Source organism: Oryzias latipes, chromosome 13 (assembly GCF_053564925.1).
Source record: "Oryzias latipes strain Hd-rR chromosome 13, Olatipes_Hd-rR_3.1".
Taxonomy (NCBI): Eukaryota; Metazoa; Chordata; class Actinopteri; order Beloniformes; family Adrianichthyidae; genus Oryzias; species Oryzias latipes.
This window is the reverse complement of record NC_136249.1, coordinates 17001076-17020683: the sequence shown is the minus strand read 5'-3', so window position 1 is coordinate 17020683 and position 19608 is coordinate 17001076. Positions and strand designations below refer to the sequence as shown.

The window sequence follows — 19608 nt, the reverse complement described above, 5'->3', positions numbered from 1 at the left end:
CCATTTTATGTCCACAAATTTGTCCCAATAAAACCTCCCAGTAGGTAAGGTTGTGGTATGTAAAGGATTTATTTGTTTATTGGAAACTGAATTAACACAAATATCCAGATTGTCCAAAAAAATTGTCTGGGTTCTTAATTGACTTGTGTTATAAATCCCTTTAAACAGTTGAAGTAGACTGGTTGGAACGGCATCTAACACTATTGCATATTCTCTGGGTGGAACAGGAATACCGAATCTTAAAAGAAATTCTTCATACGTCAGAAGATGTCCATGAGAATTGAAAAGTTGTCTGATTAAAACAATTTCATTATCTTACCATCTAGGAAAAAAGTGATTTATTCTTGTATTGTACATTACTGTTATTCCAAATACAACAACTTGTTGGAGAAAAATTATGTTTATAAAGGAGTTTCCAGGCCAGCAGGGCTTCTTTTTAAAAGTTTGAAAGTTTTGTGGGTAATTTTTCTATTTTGTAATTACATTTTAGCAAGAATTGAATGCCTCCCATTGTGTCAAATATATATTTGGAAAATGAATTCCAGATATTGTCTTCCCTTTTCAATAAATTACTTAACCACTTTATTTTAAAAGAGTTGTTTAAAGTTTCAATGGTTAATGTCACGTACGGGGAGGCTTGAGAACAGGTAGGACCCAGACGCAGAGGCAGGAGGCAAACGGTTTCAGGGCAAGAGGGTTTATTGCAAACAAAAGGCACTGCCGAGCATGATAACAAAAACAAAACTAGACTTACTGTGGCGTGGCGTGGCGTGGCGTGGCGTGAAACATGGAAACATCCAAGAACTAAATGACGCTATGACATGAAGACGTTAATGGACCAGCACAAGAGGAAGGGAGAGACGAGACTTAAATACAGACAGGGCAAACAAGACACAGGTGAACATGATCAGGACAGATAGGGACAAGGAAGTAAAACTCAGGAACATGACCAAACAGAACACCTTTCAAAATAAAACAGGAAACAGAACTAAACATGACAGAACAAGAATTAAATCAAAAACCAAGACAAAAGAAACCCAAACCATGACAGTTAATAAATCCATGCCCCCATGTTTTCTGGTGTTACACAAAACATTTTTCCTTAAGTAATGACATTTTTTCCTCCAAATAAAATCAAATAATGTTTTGTTTAATAGGTTAAAGATGCGTTTTGGCATTTCTAAAGACAGAGACACATAGACAGATCTAGAGATTCCTTCAGCTTTAGATAACAGAATTCTACCGTTCAGAGAAAGATTTCTCATTAACCACATGTTATAAGGCGCGGTGGAGTTTAGAAACAAAGGATTTGTATGTTTGTGTCAGTGTGGGGGGGCTCGAAAATATTCTAATCTTCAGAAAGGGGGGCCCTGCAGAAAAAGTTTGGGAACCACTGCTTTAAGTCAATGGGTGAGAGGGATCTACAGACTTTACATCAACTCCACATAAATGTATGTGTGGACCCGAGGGAATTTATTTTCCTATTGGCAGATGCACACAAAAGAAGGCAGGAGACGGAGGTACAAAAATTAAAATGATTTTATTACAAAACGTTAAAACCAATTAAAAATGGACCCGTTAAAAGACATGCACAACAAATTCAGTATGCTGAGGACCAGAAGACTTAAGGGAGGTGTGCAAACAGGAAGTGGGCGGTTCCAATGGCCAAATGCAAGTAAAGGTTTCTTTGCTTTTTATAGCGCCCCATGAGGCCACTGCTAGTAATCATCCTCCCCACTGCACCTGAGCCAATTAATCCTGCCACAATCTTCCCCCACAAAATGCATCGTCGACCCGACGATGATTCACCAAAGTAAACTACAGCCATGGTCTAAAAGCAACAGCAGATGATATGCTTACTGAGGAGCAGCTTTGCTCCTCCCCTACGGCCCGAGGAAGCCGGTGGGGGTTGGAGTGTTGTCCAGCAGTGGGCCGTGACGTCCGTCGCACTGGTACGCTACTCCTATCCCGGTCAGCTTGTAAGGTGACTCCGAAAGCAGAGGGTACAGCAGCTGCCGCGGCATCAGCCTCAGAGGATACTGGCGCCACCTGTCCAAGATGCAGTTCAGGTTGGTTGTCCTCTACCGCCTCACTAGTGCGGTCCTCCCTTAGAACAAACCAGTCCCCGTTCTCTATTGGGTCCTCTTGGGAGAAAGAAGAACTTTGTGGGGGTTGGCTCGGAGGGCAACCAGCCAACTCTTTGTGTGGTCCTCGCCTGACCACGGCCTTCAGTAAGGACCGATGGACTTGTCGGGGTCTACAGGGTTCATCCCTGGGGGAAATGGTGTACACTGAGCCCCCCTCTCTGGGTGCCTTTAATACTCTGTGCACCCTGTGATCCCACAAATCCCTGATTTTCTGTCGTCCCCTAAACCCCAGGTCACGCACTAAGACCAACTGCCCCTCACTCAAAGGAGGGTCCCTTACCCCTTCATCATGACCTCTCTTCCTGCGATCAGCAGCTGCAAGCAGCTTCTCTCTGGTACCCTCAATAGCCAGTTTTAGCCGAGCTTTGTGTTCCTGGACCCACTCCTGCACAGTGCCCTCCACTGGCTCCTGCACTCTTCCTAACAGGAAGTCCACCGGAAGCTTTAGCTCCTGTCCAAACATCAGAAAGTAGGGTGACTCGCCCGTTGACTGATGGGGAGTCGTGTTAGAGGAGTACACAAGCTGGGGTAGGCACATGTTTCAGTCTCTCTTCCGGGACACTAGTAGAGTTCTTAGCAGGTTGTGTAGGGTTCTGTTGAAGCGTTCACACTGCCCGTTACCTGTTGGGTGGTAAGGTGTGGTGCGAGATTTCTCTACTGCATAGAGGTCACAGAGTTGATGGATTAGGGCGCTCTCAAAGCTCCGCCCTTGGTCAGAATGTATTCGGGCTGGCACGCCAAATTTGGAGAACCATTCTGTGACCAACACCTGGGCCACTGTTGCGGCGCGCTGATCCCGAGTGGCAACCGCCATGGTGTATTTACTAAAAATGTCAGTCATTACCAGAACATTCTCTATGCCACTAGCCGTAGGCTCCAGCACTGAAAAGTCCATGGCCAAAATCTCATTGGGCCTGGAGGCCAGCAGATGACCCATGGGGGCGCGGGCTGCCGGACGAGTCACCTTAGCCACCTGACACCGCTCACACTGACTGCACCAGTCGGCCACTGCCGATGACATCCCAGGCCAATAACAGCGTTGGCGCAGCAAGTCCAGGGTCCTGTCTACCCCCTGGTGACCATGCTGTTGATGGACTGCTGTCAACACTTCCTCCCTGAGCGAGGCAGGAAGCAGGATATCTAGTACTGACTCCCCACCATCATCCCGAAAGATCCGCCTGTACAGAACCCCACCCTACTCAACCAGCCGTCTCCACTGTCGGAGCAATGCCAGTGTGGGCGGAGACAACTGCTTACGCTCCTCCGGGTTTGGACGAGTCTGCCGTTCCCAGAAAGGCAGAAATTGCTTCAGAACGGGATCAGCCCGTTGGAGTGAAGCCATGTCTGAGGGGCTGTGATGGGGCAAGGCAACCGTAGTGGCTTGGGTCACACTGACATTCTCTGTCTGTTACACCTGCTGCAACGACTGGGGCAAGCTGCTGCCTGCAAGACCATCCTTCCAGGCCTGCATGTCTTGGAAGTGCTGCCTAGACAAAGCGTCCGCGTTTCTGTTGCTGCTCCCTGAAGGTACCTAATTTCAAGGTCAAACGCTGCCAGCTGAGCTGCCCACCGTTGCTCCATGGCACCAAGCTTAGCAGTGGACAGATAACTGAGGGGATTGTTGTCGGTGTAAACCACGCATTTCTGTCCCAGAAGGTACTCCCTGAATTTCTCAGCCACAGCCCATTTCACCCCCAGAAACTCTAACCTCATGGAGCTGTAATTGGATGGGTTCCTCTCAGTAGGCCGCAAGCCTCGGCTAGCATAGGCTATTGGCCTGACCCTTCCCTCTTATTCTTGTGAAAGAACAGCTCCGAGGCCTCCGTTACTAGCATCAACCTCGAGGACGAAGGGCCGAGAAAAGTCTGCATAGGCCAGCACTGGTGTTGTTGTCAGCTTAGTTTTTAAAGCCTCAAAGCTGCGCTGACACTCCTCCGTCCAGCGGTCACCTTCACCACGGGCTGACCTCTTACGGACCCTGGCACCCTCCAGCTCTGCAACCAACCGGTGCAGGGGTGCAGCTAACTTGGCAAATCCCACTACAAAACGTCTATAATAGCTGGCAAAGCCAATAAACGCCGTAGCTGGAACACTGTGGTAGGGGGTGGCCAGTTAGCCACTGCTGCCACCTTGCCCGGGTCTGTAGAGACTCCCTGGTCTGAAATCACATGCCCCAGGTAATTCACCTGACACTGAAAAAAGGCACATTTGGTGAGCTTAACCTTAAGCCCCTCCTGCTGCAGTCTCTCAAGCACAAGCTCTAAGCGCTCCAGAAGCTGTTCGACTGTAGAGGAAAAGACCACGATGTCATCAAGGTATAAAAGCAAGGACTGACCTTGTTGCTCACCAAACATTCGCTGCATCAGCCTCTGAAATGTACGGGGGGCGTTGCAGAGGCCGAAAGGCATGCGATTCCACTCAAAAAGGCCAAACGGTGTGCAGAACGCGGTCTGCAGATGCTGATGCTGAGGACCAGAAGACTTAAGGGAGGTGTGCAAACAGGAAGTGGGCGGTTCCAATGGCCAAATGCTGCCCATGGCCAAGTGAAGGTTTCTTTGCTTTTTATAGCGCCCCATGAGGCCACTGCTAGTAATCATCCTCCCCACTGCACCTGAGCCAATTAATCCTGTCACATATGCAAGAAAGAGGGAAACATAGTAAAGGATTTTGGGGAACATTTAATGTTGTTTTTACCAAAACTGCTTTTAGCTAAAGCAACATTATCCTAAAATATCCCAAAGATGGCTGAAATAAAAAAAACATAAACATGTGTTTCATATTATGAGCCTATGTGACTTTTATGTTGCTTTAGGTTGTTTATCCTGTAAACAGCAATCAATCTGAGATTAAGCCATGCATATTTAGTGTTGTCCTGCCTACTTTTGCGATGCACCACAAATGGAAAGCTTGCTGTGCATCACAGGTTTAAACAAGTCACCTAATGTTCATAATTTTGTTAGCGGACAAAACAAACAAAAAGAGTCACACTGTTGTTCTGTTCCGGTCCAAAACATGACAGAATTTGTTCTTTTTTTTTTTTCCTTTTTCTTTTCCGTGGACTTCAGGAGCAGCCTTTGGTCGCCTTGTTGGAGAAAGCATGGCAGCTTGGTTCCCAGATGGTATCAGCACAGATGGCACCATTTACCCCATAGTGCCTGGAAGCTATGCTGTCGTGGGTATGTTAAGGTGGATCCTGTCCTTTTAACACTCAGGGTGACATTTCATAAAGTCCTGCTTCTGTTATTAAAGCACTTTTAAGGTACAAAATTTGCTCTCACTAACTTTACAAAACATTAGGTATAAAAATTGTTATTTTTTACATGTGTAGGTGCGCCAGCAGGAAACCAAATGGGAGCGTAAGAGTCTCTGAAACTCAACAATCATTTATTGCACAACCTAAAAAAATGTCTTCATCAGCTTCAGGTCAATTAGGTCACGTTTTATCAATAATATCTTTCATAGAAGAAAATATTTTGGAACTGACGAAAAAAAAATTAAGAAAACGAGTTGGAGTTTGAACTTGTCAAACACAGATTGTTACAGCAATCTAAATGATCATCAAAAGCCTGAGGAGCTTTTTTCATCAGAAGATGTTTTTCTGCTTCTACTTGCAACTTTGAACATTTCTTTTTCCCAAAAGCTATGCATCTTTTTTTTTTTTATTCTCCTAGATTTTAATCAAAGACCCAAACAGTCTGATTTGCCTGCAGCATCATCTATAAATGAAACTGTTTTAGGTCCTACATTTACATTCTCCTTTTTTTTTTATAAGTTTAAAAGACAATTTTTTTTCCCTCAAACTGAATCTTGTGCTGTAGTTTTTTTTTTCCTGTTTACTCTAAACTTAAACCTAAATAAAACGTTTGAAGCGTCCAGAAGAACTTCCATGAAGATTCGGTCCAGTACTCATTAAACACATTCGACTGGATTCTTTCTAAAGATGAAATGGAGATGTAGAGTTTCTCTGAGGCTGCGAAGCCTCTGTTGCTTTTGCTGCCGGCAGTTTCGGTGGTTGTTGGTGTGCAGCTGATGACTCAGCCCGACACAGTGCTGACACTCTGATGAAATTCCCTCATCTCGCAGTAGAGCTTGCTGCAAGTGCTGAACCGGGCAGTAGAAGCAGGAGCATTAGTCAGAGGGACAGAGGCAGACGTACATGACTTGATTGAGTTTCAAGAAAAGAGTGAATCGAACTCAGTGTGACCCTCAGTCTCCATCTTTACCTTTTGGTCTTCTCTCTTGGACCTTATTTAGTCTTCATCTGGTTTTCTGAAGGAGACTCATCCGTTAGCTTTGAGTAAAGGCTCACCTTGTTCCTGATGCTTTCCGCACAAAATCATGTTTGTTTTGGACTAATAGGGAAAGCTTTATATACAATAAAGCTTTTTTTTTTCAGTTTTCCTTATGTGACCAGATAATTGTCTTCTGTTTGCATGAGAAATAATGATGAGGGAATAACTTATTCTTTTCTCTCATTTGTTCAGATTTGACGAGAGTTTGACAGAAGAAATATTAGATGTAATAAAAAACTGACAGCAGCAGAGTGACGGATTTCATAAGTGGAAGTCTGATTATGGATTTTTCCTATCTTAAACAAAAACAGAGCAGATTTGCAGGCACTTCTGCTCAGATTCATCTCCTCTACTGCTGGTTTGTGTTTATAGAAATTTTATTGAGCTGTAAAAACTGATTTTTTTTAATTTTATTTAATTTTTTTATTTTTTATATTTTTTAACTGTTATTGAACTTGGAAAATAATCCAATTGAAATCCAGTTATCTCTTTTTCAAGGGAGTCCTTGTCAAAAGGCAAAAGTTACTCACACCCATAAACGTTTCATGGAATTAAAATGTTATAAAATTATAATACAATTAAATAAAACAAATCAATGATTTCAAACCAGGTACAGGTCACTGATTTCATTTCCAGATCTTTCATAATTACATAAAACTGTGGCAAAGTTAGACTTTGAAATTTAAATTGCTTTTTTTGCAGAAAGTTCCAGTCAATAAGTACCTTATACTGAAAGCCAATCGTTCCTTTTTCTGTTCGAAAACTCAGGCAGACAGCGAGGAGACACCCTAAAATTGAAGCGCATTATGTCCATCAGATCTGCCCTGCAGAGCCAAACTCAAATGCAAGGGAGTCCCTTTTATATTAATATTATTACTTGACATCCTTTATCATTTGTGGAGTTGCTGTACAATGATTAGTATAAAAATTTTTTTTGTATGGTGGACAATCTGAAACCTTTGATTTTTTGTTTTTCTTTTTTACAGTTTTCTGAATCTTTTCAACAAAATGGCTGAAATGTTTGTCAGATTTGCAGACACTGTTGCTCTGTACCAACCCTTCACCTTTTTCTACCTAAATATAGCCCCCTGATATTAGCACTGGGGGTTTTTAATCCCACATGGTATTAAAAACAGCTTTAATTGTATCATCATGGTAGAGGCTGAACTGCAGTGTTTGAAGTTAAAAGTAATAAGTCATAAAAATTTGAGTTCTTAAAAAGCATCCTTGAACTGTAACATTCTGTAAGAATACTGTTTTGAAAAGCGGCTTCTGCCCTCTCTGGCCTTGTGTCCTCCACCCACAGGTGCAGCAGCCTTGTCAGGAGCAGTCAGTCACACAGTCTCCACCGCCGTCATCGTGATTGAGCTGACTGGCCAGATCTCCCACATCCTGCCAGTGATGATCGCTGTGATTCTGGCAAACGCTGTGGCCCAGTCCCTGCAGCCCTCCCTCTACGACTCCATCATCAGGATCAAGAAGCTGCCCTACCTCCCCGAGCTGGGCTGGGGTCACCACGAGTACGTACCCATGAGTCTGCTCAGACGCCAGAACACACGTGTCAGCGCCATGTCAGCACCGTGGTAACAGGGCTGATAATGCCACCTCAACAAGAGAACCATATGTAGAAAGAATGAAACCTTTTTTTTATATTTCTTCAGGAAATTCTGAAGAGAAAAATGCGTTTCTGTTTTACCATCTAAGATGTTTGTCTCCAATGTTTCGTGAAAAAATGGCATCTGAACAAGGAAAGAAAGGAAAAAACAAAATTGACAGCAATAGAACAAAACATTTTTTTTGTGTTTTCGTATAAAATGTCAAATCGTTGTTATTTATACGTCGCCTTAAAATGAACCCAGTCAAACAAGGCGCCATGCATTTAAACAGCAATAAAGGTTAAAAATTTTCAAAAGTGAAGTAGTAAAATATTCAAATATATAGCCTAGTAAAATAATGAGAGATAAAAAGCCAAATAAAATACAGCAGCAGTCTCTGCTCTGCTGCTGTCAAAAACCTGTCTGTAATAATAAACTTTAAGGCGTTTTTAAAGTGGTAACGGCTTAAGAACACAGATTGAAAACGCTTGTTCCTGTATGAGTTTCCTTTTGAACTTTAGGACCTCCAGGAGACCTGAGGCACTGGAAAGAAGCTAAGAGAGGAATTAGAGGAACAGCAGTGTTCAGTAAAATTATTTAAAGTAAGGTAACGTTTTAATCCTAAGATTCCTTAATAATTTAGTTATAAGACATTTAGGCCAAATCTGAATTTTTCCTCTACCCATAGGGCTTCTCTATACCCCCACATTTGGCCCTCCGAACGGAGGAAAAATCGTCCTCAAATATGGACGACACTATGACGATGACATCATGAATATTTGCTGATAATTAGATTAGCACATAGCTGCAAGTGCTCATAAATACATAAAAGCATCTGTTTTATAACTTTAAAAAGTCATGAAAAAACAAAAAGTCAATACTTAAATTTAAAGGTTACCGTAACTTCTATGCTAACTGTGCTGTGTTAACTGGTTAGGTCCTAAATCCCCACTGCTTCCCCTTAAAAAAAAACACAAGTTCAGACACCACTACAGCTCCAAATGTATTGCTCCAAACAATTGGAGCAATACAGTGAAGACAGAGGGGTCAGATTTGGCCTTAAATGTATAAAAAATGTGTTAATGACTCTTTATAGGACATTTATAAGACAAGTTGGCTTTGTAGATTTCTTATTATAAGAGTTAATATGCTGCTTATAAAAACCTTACCAAAGATTTAAAACAAAAGAATCCTGGAGTGAACTCTAAAGCTACATTTACACCGCCCTCAGCAACGTGCATGAAAGTTACTACTTTTATTGAAAAGTCTATGTAAACACATTTAAATGTATGTTTCGGGCACGCGCATTCAATGCTCTCGCGTTCACTTATTGCTACACATGTTTTTTTGACCTTACTCAGGGTTCTACATACAAAATGCGCGGCAATTGAACATGAATGTTGAACCAAATCAAATTTTGACCAATCAGTGACTTGGATTTGGTGGTGAGGTAATGATTGCGTCTCTTCTTAATGGAAGTAGCAACCATTTGAAAATTGATCCTGGAGGAGAAATTAATAATTGCGGTTTTTGCCCGGCATGAATAATGACACCAAGTCTTTCATATATAGGAATAGAACTGTAAAAGAAACCTGCAGCAAGATTTGCACCGCTTCAACATTTTGCACCAAGCTTCCTCCAACTGTAGATGGCGAACATGCGCTTGCAAATGGTAGAAAAAGTAAAAGAAGCCCCTCCCTGTTTGTTCAGTGTGAACACCATGGGAAAAAGACTCATTCAAGTACTTGAGTTTGCGGAGAGGTGGGCAATGAGGGCCGCATTCCTGCATGTTTTCTAACAAACCTGCTCTGGCATGTTCTGATTGGAAGATGCTGCTTTCCTTTCAAGTGAGAAGTTGGATTTTTTTATATAATAATGACGTCTATGATCCGGCAGCTGGAATTCATCCACTGCAGCAATGGCGACATTTGCTGTGACATTAGTGCTTCAGTCGCTTTTGCTCACATAGCAGAACTGTCGCCACTGAAGGGATGACCTGTTGGCCCCCTCACACTCCCTGACATGCAGTCATGATGTTCTCAGCAGAACACAAAGCCTACCAGGGCTGCTTGTTGAGACACTTTTCTTTGAGTTTGGTAAAACTAGGAACTCTGCTCTAACTAGTAAAGGAAGCTGTTGAGAAAGTTTTTACTGCAGTGGCTGTTGACACTCATGACTTCTTCACCTCAGTTTAGTGAAGGATTCTGCATCGCCAAACAAATGTTAGTAGTATTTGTGACTTTCCAAGTTGATGCGGAGGTTTGAGCTGGAAAACAGAGTTATCAGACAGACCTGTCAAAAACTTTAGAAAACTATTTTTCCAAAGTTTACATAAGTTTATTTTCTGTTCCTGGTACAAACAGCAGAGCTGACAGCTCATTCAGAGCAGGCTGATACCCTACAGCTACATTATACCATTAAAACCCAGTGAATCTGCTCTGCTTTATTTCCTCTGCTGAGAAAAGAATGAGGCCAAATAGATTTTCAGAGCAGATGTTTTGTCTCATATCCAGTTCAACTATAGACTGCAATTAAGAGCAATTAGCATTAACACAGATTTTGAAACATCTTTTACTAATCAGTTTCTGAATTAAGTAAGCAGTTTTCTTGCTTTATCAGCATTTTGCTGCAGTCCTGATGGTAATCCTCTGCCATAACAACCATCGTCTAGGGCAGGGGTGGCGAACAAGTTTGACACCAAGAGCCGAATTTTTTCACTGTGAGAGTCAAAGAGCCACACCACACACTGACCTGCCAAGACGCACACACAAACACGCAATTATTTTCCATAACACACTCCTCTCCCTACAACAGAACAGCAAGTATTGTACTTGTGTTTAATTCAAGGAAAGTGTCCACCCTCAATACACACTTCCCATGAGTCTTAGGGGCTGAAGGCGGGGCTAACCTCCAGGCCAGTTGTAGCCTCTCTGAGCAGTTCCTTTACGTGAGTGTCGGTCAGAACGGACCGATGCTTTGATTTCACGTGTTTCAAGGTAATAAACAGGGACTCACAGACATAATGAAGAGAACATCACAGCAGCTTGAGAGCAGCTCTTTTACACACTGGTATTTTTCCGTTCTCCAAAACGTAACAGAGCCTTCTTTCAAAGAGATTTCAGCTCAATCATCTCCGATTCTCTCGCTGCCTCATCAGTGACAAGTGGGGATCTCAGGCAGTCAGTCTCTGCATTAAAGGATCCATGAGAAAAGTGATCTGCGGTCGTTTCTGCTGCAGGTCCTCAAACCGCAAAGTAAAGTTTCCATCCAGCAAGCAGCGTCACGTTCTGCTTTATTCATTTGGATTGCAGCCTTCTGCTGTGAGCTCCACAAAGAAGGAAAGTGGAATGATGGCCGTATTGAACATGCACTTTGAAAAACTTTAACTTGTTAATAAAGGAGACAATTTGTGTCAGATCAGAAAGAGTTTTTAACTTTCTCAGGGATACGTTTTGTTCTTTCTGCCATGAACTATTTTACTGCGTCCAAAAGCTCGTAATGATAAACATCGTGACTTGCCATTCTGTTCGGCAAAAAAGTAAGAATCTTCCCGTTCTTCCAGAAACGTCATGTGTTTATCTTTATACTCTGAATTTCACCATTTTGACCATGAGGGTAACAGCCTGCATGCACATCAAGTCTTTATCTATGTGTTCCTGCATTGGGCGTAACCTGCGCAAATGATTGGCGGTCACTTATCTGTCGGGAGCAGCATCAAACACACACACTGCCAAATTACTTTTATTATTAATTATTTTTGATACCCTTTGATGGTTTGAGTGTGGTTTAAGAGGGAAAAAATTATGAAATGAGGCACAGTATATAGAAAATATGATGAGACGCAACGAGCCGCATGCTCATTGGCCAAGAGCGCATGTGTTCGCCACCCCTGGTCTAGGGTTGACTTTGGTTAATTTCCACAAATAGTTCTATGAACCAGTTCTAAATGAATCTCCTCACAGCTCTGCTGTGCTTCTAGGATTCTGCACATTACATTGGAAAACTCACCGCAGTCTAATTCAAATTCAAATTCATTTTATTTATAAAGCACCTTTCATGTCAAACAGACAGCTCAAGGTGCTTTCCATAAAAAACAAACACGAATACAATGAAACCAATCCCTACACATGTAATAAAATAATTACCGTAAATAAGCCCCTCATAATACAATACACAAAAAACAAGCACAAATAAAAGAGAAATGACAGAGCTAAAGAAAAGAGAACCCAAAAGGCGCTGTCCGCCCTGTCCTCCTGTTGCCCGGGGTGTCAGCATCTAAGCAGCACAAGCACAACTCATCCCCAGCACCTCCCGCCCCAGAGACCCCCAACCCCCAGGTCCAGTACGCCCAACATGGGCACACCAGGCCCGGCACCCCGGAGAACCCGGAACAAGATATGCCAGAGGACAAGCGTGTCCAAATCTCTGGGAGCCCGAACACTAACCACCCCAGCCAAGGGTGAGAAAACACTCGTAAACCATCTAAGATGTAAAAGTAATAAAATAAGAAAGTAAAAATATAAAAACAGGTAAAATATGAAAATATGAATCAAAATAAGATAAGATGAATTAGTGCATCTAAAAGTCTGGAATATAAATTAGAGCAAGTTAAGACATAAAAGGACTAAAAGGTATTAAACAAATAAATATGTGATAAAATAACATATAAAATATAAGAGTAAAATATCCCACATATGAGATCTAATTAAAAGTAGAGTTAAATAGATGAGTCTTTAGGTTTTTTTTAAAATTCTCAACAGTGGATGAGGCCCTCACATCCTCAGGCAGGCTGTTCCACAGAAGAGGTCGATAGTGTCTGAACGAGGCTTCGCCGTGGGTTTTTGTCTTGACCCTAGGGACCCTCAGCTGGCCCGCACCTGAGGATCTAAGGGCTCTGGGAGGTTCATAAACTAAAAGCAAGTCTGATATAAAAGAAGGACCAAGGCCATGGACACTCTTAAAAACTATTAAAAGAATCTTAAAATCAATCCTGAAGCTGACTGGGAGCCAGTGCAGAGATTTTAAGATTGGTGTAATGTGCTCCCTCTTCCTGGTTCTCGTTAAAAGGCGTGCAGCAGAGTTCTGGACTAGCTGCACACGATTGAGTGTGGTTTTCTTTACACCAGAAAGGAGGGCATTACAGTAATCTAATCTTGATGTAATAAAAGCATGAATTAAGATTTCAGCACTGGCGAGATATTGCACGGGCGAGTTAATGCCGCGTCTCCTGATGACATCACCAAGTGAAAGCATGTAAAGATTAAAAAGTGTGGGACCCAGGATGGAGCCTTGAAGCACCCCACATGTCAGTTTTATGCCTTCCGGATGAGAAATCATTTAAATTAACACTAAAATCTCTGTTTGTGATGTAGGATGTCAACCAATTAAAAGCTGTCCCGGTAATTCCAACCATGTCGTGAAGTCTGTTTACAAGGATAGAGTGGTCAACTGTGTCAAAGGTTGCACTCAGGTCTAAGACTAAAACAGATATTTTCTGTTACAGATATTTTCTTCATGTCAGTATTGGACCTGAGAATTTAAGACCCTGACGAGTGCTAACTCTGTTGAGTGATGAGATCTAAAACCAGACTCAAACTTTTCTAAAATGTTTTTTTTTTATTAATAAAAACATTCAGTTGAGTAAAAACAAGCTTTTCTAAAATTTTACTTAAAAATTACAGGTTGGATACCGGACGGTTGGGGTTTAGATCGGATACATCTAAACCCCTCTTCTTCAGAATGGGTCTCACTATAGCAGTCTTTAGGGTTGCAGGGAAGACTCTGGTCTGAAGAGAGCAGTTCAAGATATTTAGTAATTCCTCCTCACATAATGTGAAAACTGACTTAAAAAGTGAGGTGGGAATGGGATCAAGAGAACAAGTTTTTGTTTTCATTTGGGACATCACTTGTCTGAGTGCTGCAGCATCAATCAATCAAGACAAAACTGTCGAGCGTTCTCTCACTGATAAGAGGACATGCATTAGAAAGATTAACACGGGGTTGTTGATTCCTCCCCTTTAGGATAGATGATCTAATGTCATTTATCTAAAGGCCTGTTCACACCGGGACGAATTTCGCCGGCGATTTTCGCCGACGTTTAACGCCTCGTGACTAAACAAAGGGCACCAATGAGAGTGTGCACACCGACGCGAAAAAACGCCACGCGTTAAAGCGTCAAAAAAAAAACGCCTCGGGTTCGTTTTTTTTTTTCAACGCGTCGCGTCGAAATCTACTCGACCAATGAGAATGGCGCTTTTGCTCACGTGTCTGGAGCTTCTGAAGTTACAGTAAAACACAACTTGGGGGCGCTCAAACACAAAACTTCCTTGCTGAGCACACATACCAGCGAAGAAGATAGACGCCAAGTAGCGTCTACACAGCCGCGAAGCAATAATGACGGACATTCTAAAACATCCCCGAACCAAGCACCAGTTGGAGCTACTGGTGCTTGAAATATTCATGTTTTCTTTGTTTGATTCTGACAAGCGTGTAAATACTTGCTCTCTTCTTCTGAGTGAAAAGCGACTTTAAGAAGCGTAAAGTTGCGCAGCGCCACCTTGTGTACAGGAGTATTTCTGTTTTACATTAAGCGCCATCTAATGTCAGGGAATGAAATTGCATGTTTGCTCGGCTCATCGTCAGCGAAAATCGCCTGGGTGTGAACACAAAAAACGTGGCGAAAAACGCTGGCGAATAACGCCTGGCGAATATTCGTCCCGGTGTGTACGGGCCTTTAGCGATAAAGTGGGCTGCAAACTCCTCACAGGTTTTACTGCCAAAGGTGGACGGTGGGCCAGAGGTTGGATTGATTATTTTATCAATTGTGGCAAAGAGGATTTTTGGCCTTGACTGATTTTCTGCTATGAACTTTAAAAAGTAGTCTTGCCTTGCATTTTTAATAGAGTTATTGTAATGCATTAGTGTTTTAAAAATTTGGTGATGTATTGTGAGTTTTGTTTTTCGCCAATGTCGTTCTGCCCTTCTTGTCATTCTTTTAAGTTTCTTAATATCTTCTGTTCTCCAAGGAGGTGGAGCTTTCTCTTTAACAGTTTGTAGTTTAAATGGGACGACTTTTTCCAGAATTTCGGTGAGATCATTACTGAAATGCTGTATTGATAAGTCCATAGATGGATATGAAAGAGTTGGTTGCTGATTTTCCAAGTGTGAGGTAAAGTTTGCAGCCACTTCAGTGTGTTGACAGCGCCTTCTAATGGTTCTCTCAGGGGGCTTCTCAAGTATGCAGTCGTGTACTTTAAAAAACACATAAGAATGATCAGAAATGCCCACTTCTACAACAGAAGTCACTGAGGCTTTCAGGTCATAAGTAATAATGAGATCCAGAGTGTGAGCTCTGTTGTGGGCGGGCACATTCACATGTTGATAACAGAGTTTGCATTTTCCATATGGAGCACATTTATCACTGTAAAACTGAAGCTGCGTTTCAATTTTTGTGTCCAAAAAATATACTTTCATAGAATAGTGCAAAGGGCTGTGGCTGCACACAATCCGGCTGCTTGAGTCCAGGAGGACTGTAACATCAGCAGAGGATTCTTTTACTGAGATGGCTTGATTCTAGAAAAAAGAGAGAGAGATTAAATGTGAACAAGTGGACATGAAAATTAACTATGTTTTTGGTTTGTAATATTCTAAAATTGTGAAATAAAAAAATAAATCAGGACAGGTTGTTAATAATTTTAAGGGAAAGGGAAAGGAAAAAAAACAACAAAGAAAAAAAAAAAAAAATAATAATAATTTTAAGGGAAGATAAAGACTGCATTTCTGCACATATCTCTCTGTGGGTGTGTGCGTGTCTGTCTGTGTGTGTTCATTTGTGTGTGTCTATCTGTGCGCATATGTTCGTGTGCGCATGTGTGTGTCTGGGTGTGTGTGCATGTGTATGTGTGCGTCTGTCTAGTATCTCCAGATGGAGAAAACCCCTCCCAATCGAGGTTGAAACCCCGTCTTTTAGGATGGAAAGGATCCATCTCTCACCCACACAACCATCCAGCCCTGCCCCCCACCCACACACACAGGAAGTCTTGTGTAGCACCTGAAGTGAATGCACTCTCACAAATCTACTTGCCTTCATGGGTGGATTTTCTGATCTTTTCTGACCGGACGTTTCCTCTGCAGGCAGACTTCCTCTCTGTGGTCATGACCAAATAAGGACTTCCCACTTCCTCTTCCCCACTCTGGGAGCAGAGCTAATCCATCTTAAGTATTAGAGATACATTTACAGAAAAGTGTGGAGAGGATTTCATAACACTCTCATTACAGCTCTATTTCCTCTCTACATTTGTGCTCCTCTCCTCATCATGGTCACATGGAAGGCTCTTTTACTGGTTCAACCGCCGCACAGCAGCATCCTGTGAAAACTGGAATATTTTGGAAGGAAACAGATTTCAGTCGGACCCGTTTCTGTGAGCTATGCTGAAAAAACAAGGTTTACAGTAATGAGGCCTGATGCCTCACCAGATGTTTTCCAAGCTGTTGTGGAGGAGGTGGGTTCAATCAGGAAGAAACTGTTTAGATTTCATCTACTGCCTTTGATGCAGTTGCTGCGGTCCGTTCAGACTTACAAAATTCTGTTCTGTTGTGGAGCGAAGCGTATTGCTGAGGCCAGAGCTGCAATGTTCCTGTACAAGCCAAAAGCCCGGGCATGTCGTCAGTTCACTGACGTAGGGATGACGCTGCATTTTGTTGGTCAGCTAAACGGATGTCTTGTCACAATGAAAAAGAGAAATAACCAGACAGCGACAGCTCAAAGACGTGGACTCTATATGTTTTACAGGACAATGTCCTCTAATATTCAAATGCTGAAAATACCAAGGAGGTCATTTTCAAAGTTATGCACATACTTCTACACATGTTTTTATAGTTATGCTTTATTATAATAACCATAATTCTGATGAGTCATTTCTGTTGGATGGGTTTCTCTTTTATCTACCAGCTCTGGTCAGACCTTTCTTCCCCTTGTCTTGTCTCAGGAAGTATAACATACGTGTGGAGGACATCATGGTCCGGGATGTGCGATACATCACCTTGAACTGCACTTATCGAGACCTTCACAACGTGCTGCTGTCAGGAAACCTCAAGACCCTGGCTCTAGTGGAAACTGCAGGTGAATCATGCAAACAGAGTTGTAAAACATGGAACAAACTGTGTGGACAAACACACTGAATCCCATCATGCTTTGTATCGTAGAAACCTCTCTGTACGGAGGCTTATTCTAGGCATGAATGCTCAACAGCGAGTTTGAGCATTTTATAGTGAATCTTCTCAGTCTCATGCACCCGTACGGTGGTTGACCTGTACCATTGTTGTGCGCATTGTGAATGTATGATGAAGTTTTCAAAAGCATAATTGAAATTACTTGCATTACTTGACATACAGTGTCCTTACGCCACACTCTAGTCGTTAGTAGTAGAAGTGACTGTTGGATGTTCGCCCAAACTACACTCTGATTGTTTAATTTTCTCATTTTCTAACAGTCAGGCTGCACACAAGATGTGCACATTTATTGCGTGAACAGCTCTAAGGGGATCCTTTTGCAGTCCACAGGATTTCGGGGGGTTAAAAAAAAGAATAAAATCTGTACGACACACCTGCGTCTTACCAAGTCCACCCTTACTTACCCTTACATTTTGTGTAAATGTTCACTACAACCCGTTTCCCAGACCATGCCTGCAGAAAAAAAGTGTGCATGAACATTTTCTCTCTAGGGGTACACTGAACGGTCTACAACCTTGATATTGCGTGCAGATCACCTCTGTGGTGATTATGGGCTTTCTGCGGGACCTTGTTTTTTTATATTTTATTTATTTATTTTCTTAATAAAAACACGTTTATCATGTCAAGTTCAGATTCAAAAATGTTTTTTTTAAGAATGAAGTAACAGACATTACTTATTACTAGAGTTCTATGAGTTCTACCTTTTCTGGGAGTAAAAGCATAATTCACAACTTTATCAATGTGTTTTTCTGAGATAGTTGATGATGCTAAATGCAATGCTTGCAATTCTAGCCGCATTAGCACAGATAGTATAGTTAGGGTTGTTAACAAATTTTATCTTTAGCAATATGTTTCTCTACGATAGTTGATGATTCTGAAGGCCATAGTAGCACTTTTAGCTACTGTTCCCTTTTTTAGCACAATAGACATTTTTTAGACAAAGTGAATTTTGACTGTAAGGGGTGTGAACTGGCTGCTCAGCCAGTGAGGGTGGGTAGATGCGGCTGGGTAGCTCGGTTGGTAGGGTGGGAAGCTACCATGCAGGAAACCAGAGTTCGATTCCCGGAGGGGAATGAGCAATGGTACTGGGGGCAATTACCACATCAATGGCAAGCAGTTAACATCACCCAGTGAGGGTCCTTAGGCAAGACCCTAAGGCTACGTTAACACTGCAGGCTGAAATGACCCAATTCCGATCATTTCATGACAGTCTGAATGACACAGATCCGATCTTTTCAATTGCGACCCAGGCCCCGTGGGTTTGCCGTCCTGATTCCGAATTTTAGCCGTTCTTTTCAATTGCGACCGCCGTCTGACCGGCCAGGCGACTTGATTCCGAACCGTACGTCATCGACACGCAACAAACGTCATCATTTTGCGTTGAAGTAGGCGGGAACGAGAACGTAAACATCAACCATGGTGGAGGATGCTGCTGAGAGACCAGTCAGTGGAAGGGAAGGGAGGTCACTGATTGGATTAATATTTGGGGTGATCGCTCTTTTCAGGCCAAACTGCAGGGCTCTTATCGCAACTGGGCGGTTTTTGAAAAAAATTCCAGATAAATGGCAGAGGGTGGTGTTGAACCTTTCCCGCGATAACTTTTTTTTCTTTCTTCCCTTTCCGACCGTGCTCAGAAGCGCGGGGGACCTGAGGCGATCCTCCTCCTCCTCCCTGTTCTGATCCTTAGATTCTCCAGAACGGGTTAATAAAGAGTCCATAGCATTTATTCTGAGGGAAACCTTCTTTTATTACCGTCATCCTTCCTCCGTAACACACAACATGAATGCGCGCCCACACTTCCCCCCCCCCCTATTCTCTAGCGCTTGCACACACACACACGCGGGCGCGCTGCCCCAACACGTGCACATTTCCTTTCCACAACAGTGGTTACAGACGATCTCGAGTCCATTACCTTCTTAAAATGAGAAGATTGTAATTGAGCTGCTCCTTCGTGAAAATAAATTTAATATTACAAAAAGAGCCCCGCTTTTGACAACACTGTTGTTGACATCCATTGTTAACGTTTGCTCCGCAAACAACAAGTGACGTCGTTCACCGTTGAGTATTCTTCTGGCTTCTGCGCATGCGGGTCTCGTTTGGGTCGTGTCACGGTCACACTGGAGATCACAAAAGTTCGGATTTACTTGGAAATGTGAACGGTCTAGCAAACAAATCAGATTTTTTCAAAAAATCCGAATTGAGCATTAAGCCCTGCAGTGTGAACGTAGCCTAAGACCCCAAGACCCTTAACGCTACTGCCTCCCGAGCGCGGTTTCGGCTGCAGCTCACCGCTCCCCAATGGGATGGGTCAAATGCGGAGAAAGAATTTCCCTTCGTGGGATA

The 19608-nt window shown here is 42.6% G+C and overlaps 1 protein-coding gene across 3 annotated transcripts in view; it reads left to right on the top strand.

The window, feature by feature from the left end:
• Positions 1–19608, top strand: part of LOC101162182 (chloride channel protein 2) — a 97311-nt gene that overhangs the window by 52642 nt on the left and 25061 nt on the right. For all 3 annotated transcript variants that reach the window (XM_023961539.2, XM_023961538.2, XM_078956541.1), the window contains 3 exons: positions 5213–5323; positions 7746–7959; positions 17022–17155. In XM_023961539.2, coding sequence (XP_023817307.1) covers positions 5213–5323; positions 7746–7959; positions 17022–17155 — 459 coding nt within the window. The remainder of the gene's footprint in view (positions 1–5212; positions 5324–7745; positions 7960–17021; positions 17156–19608) is intronic.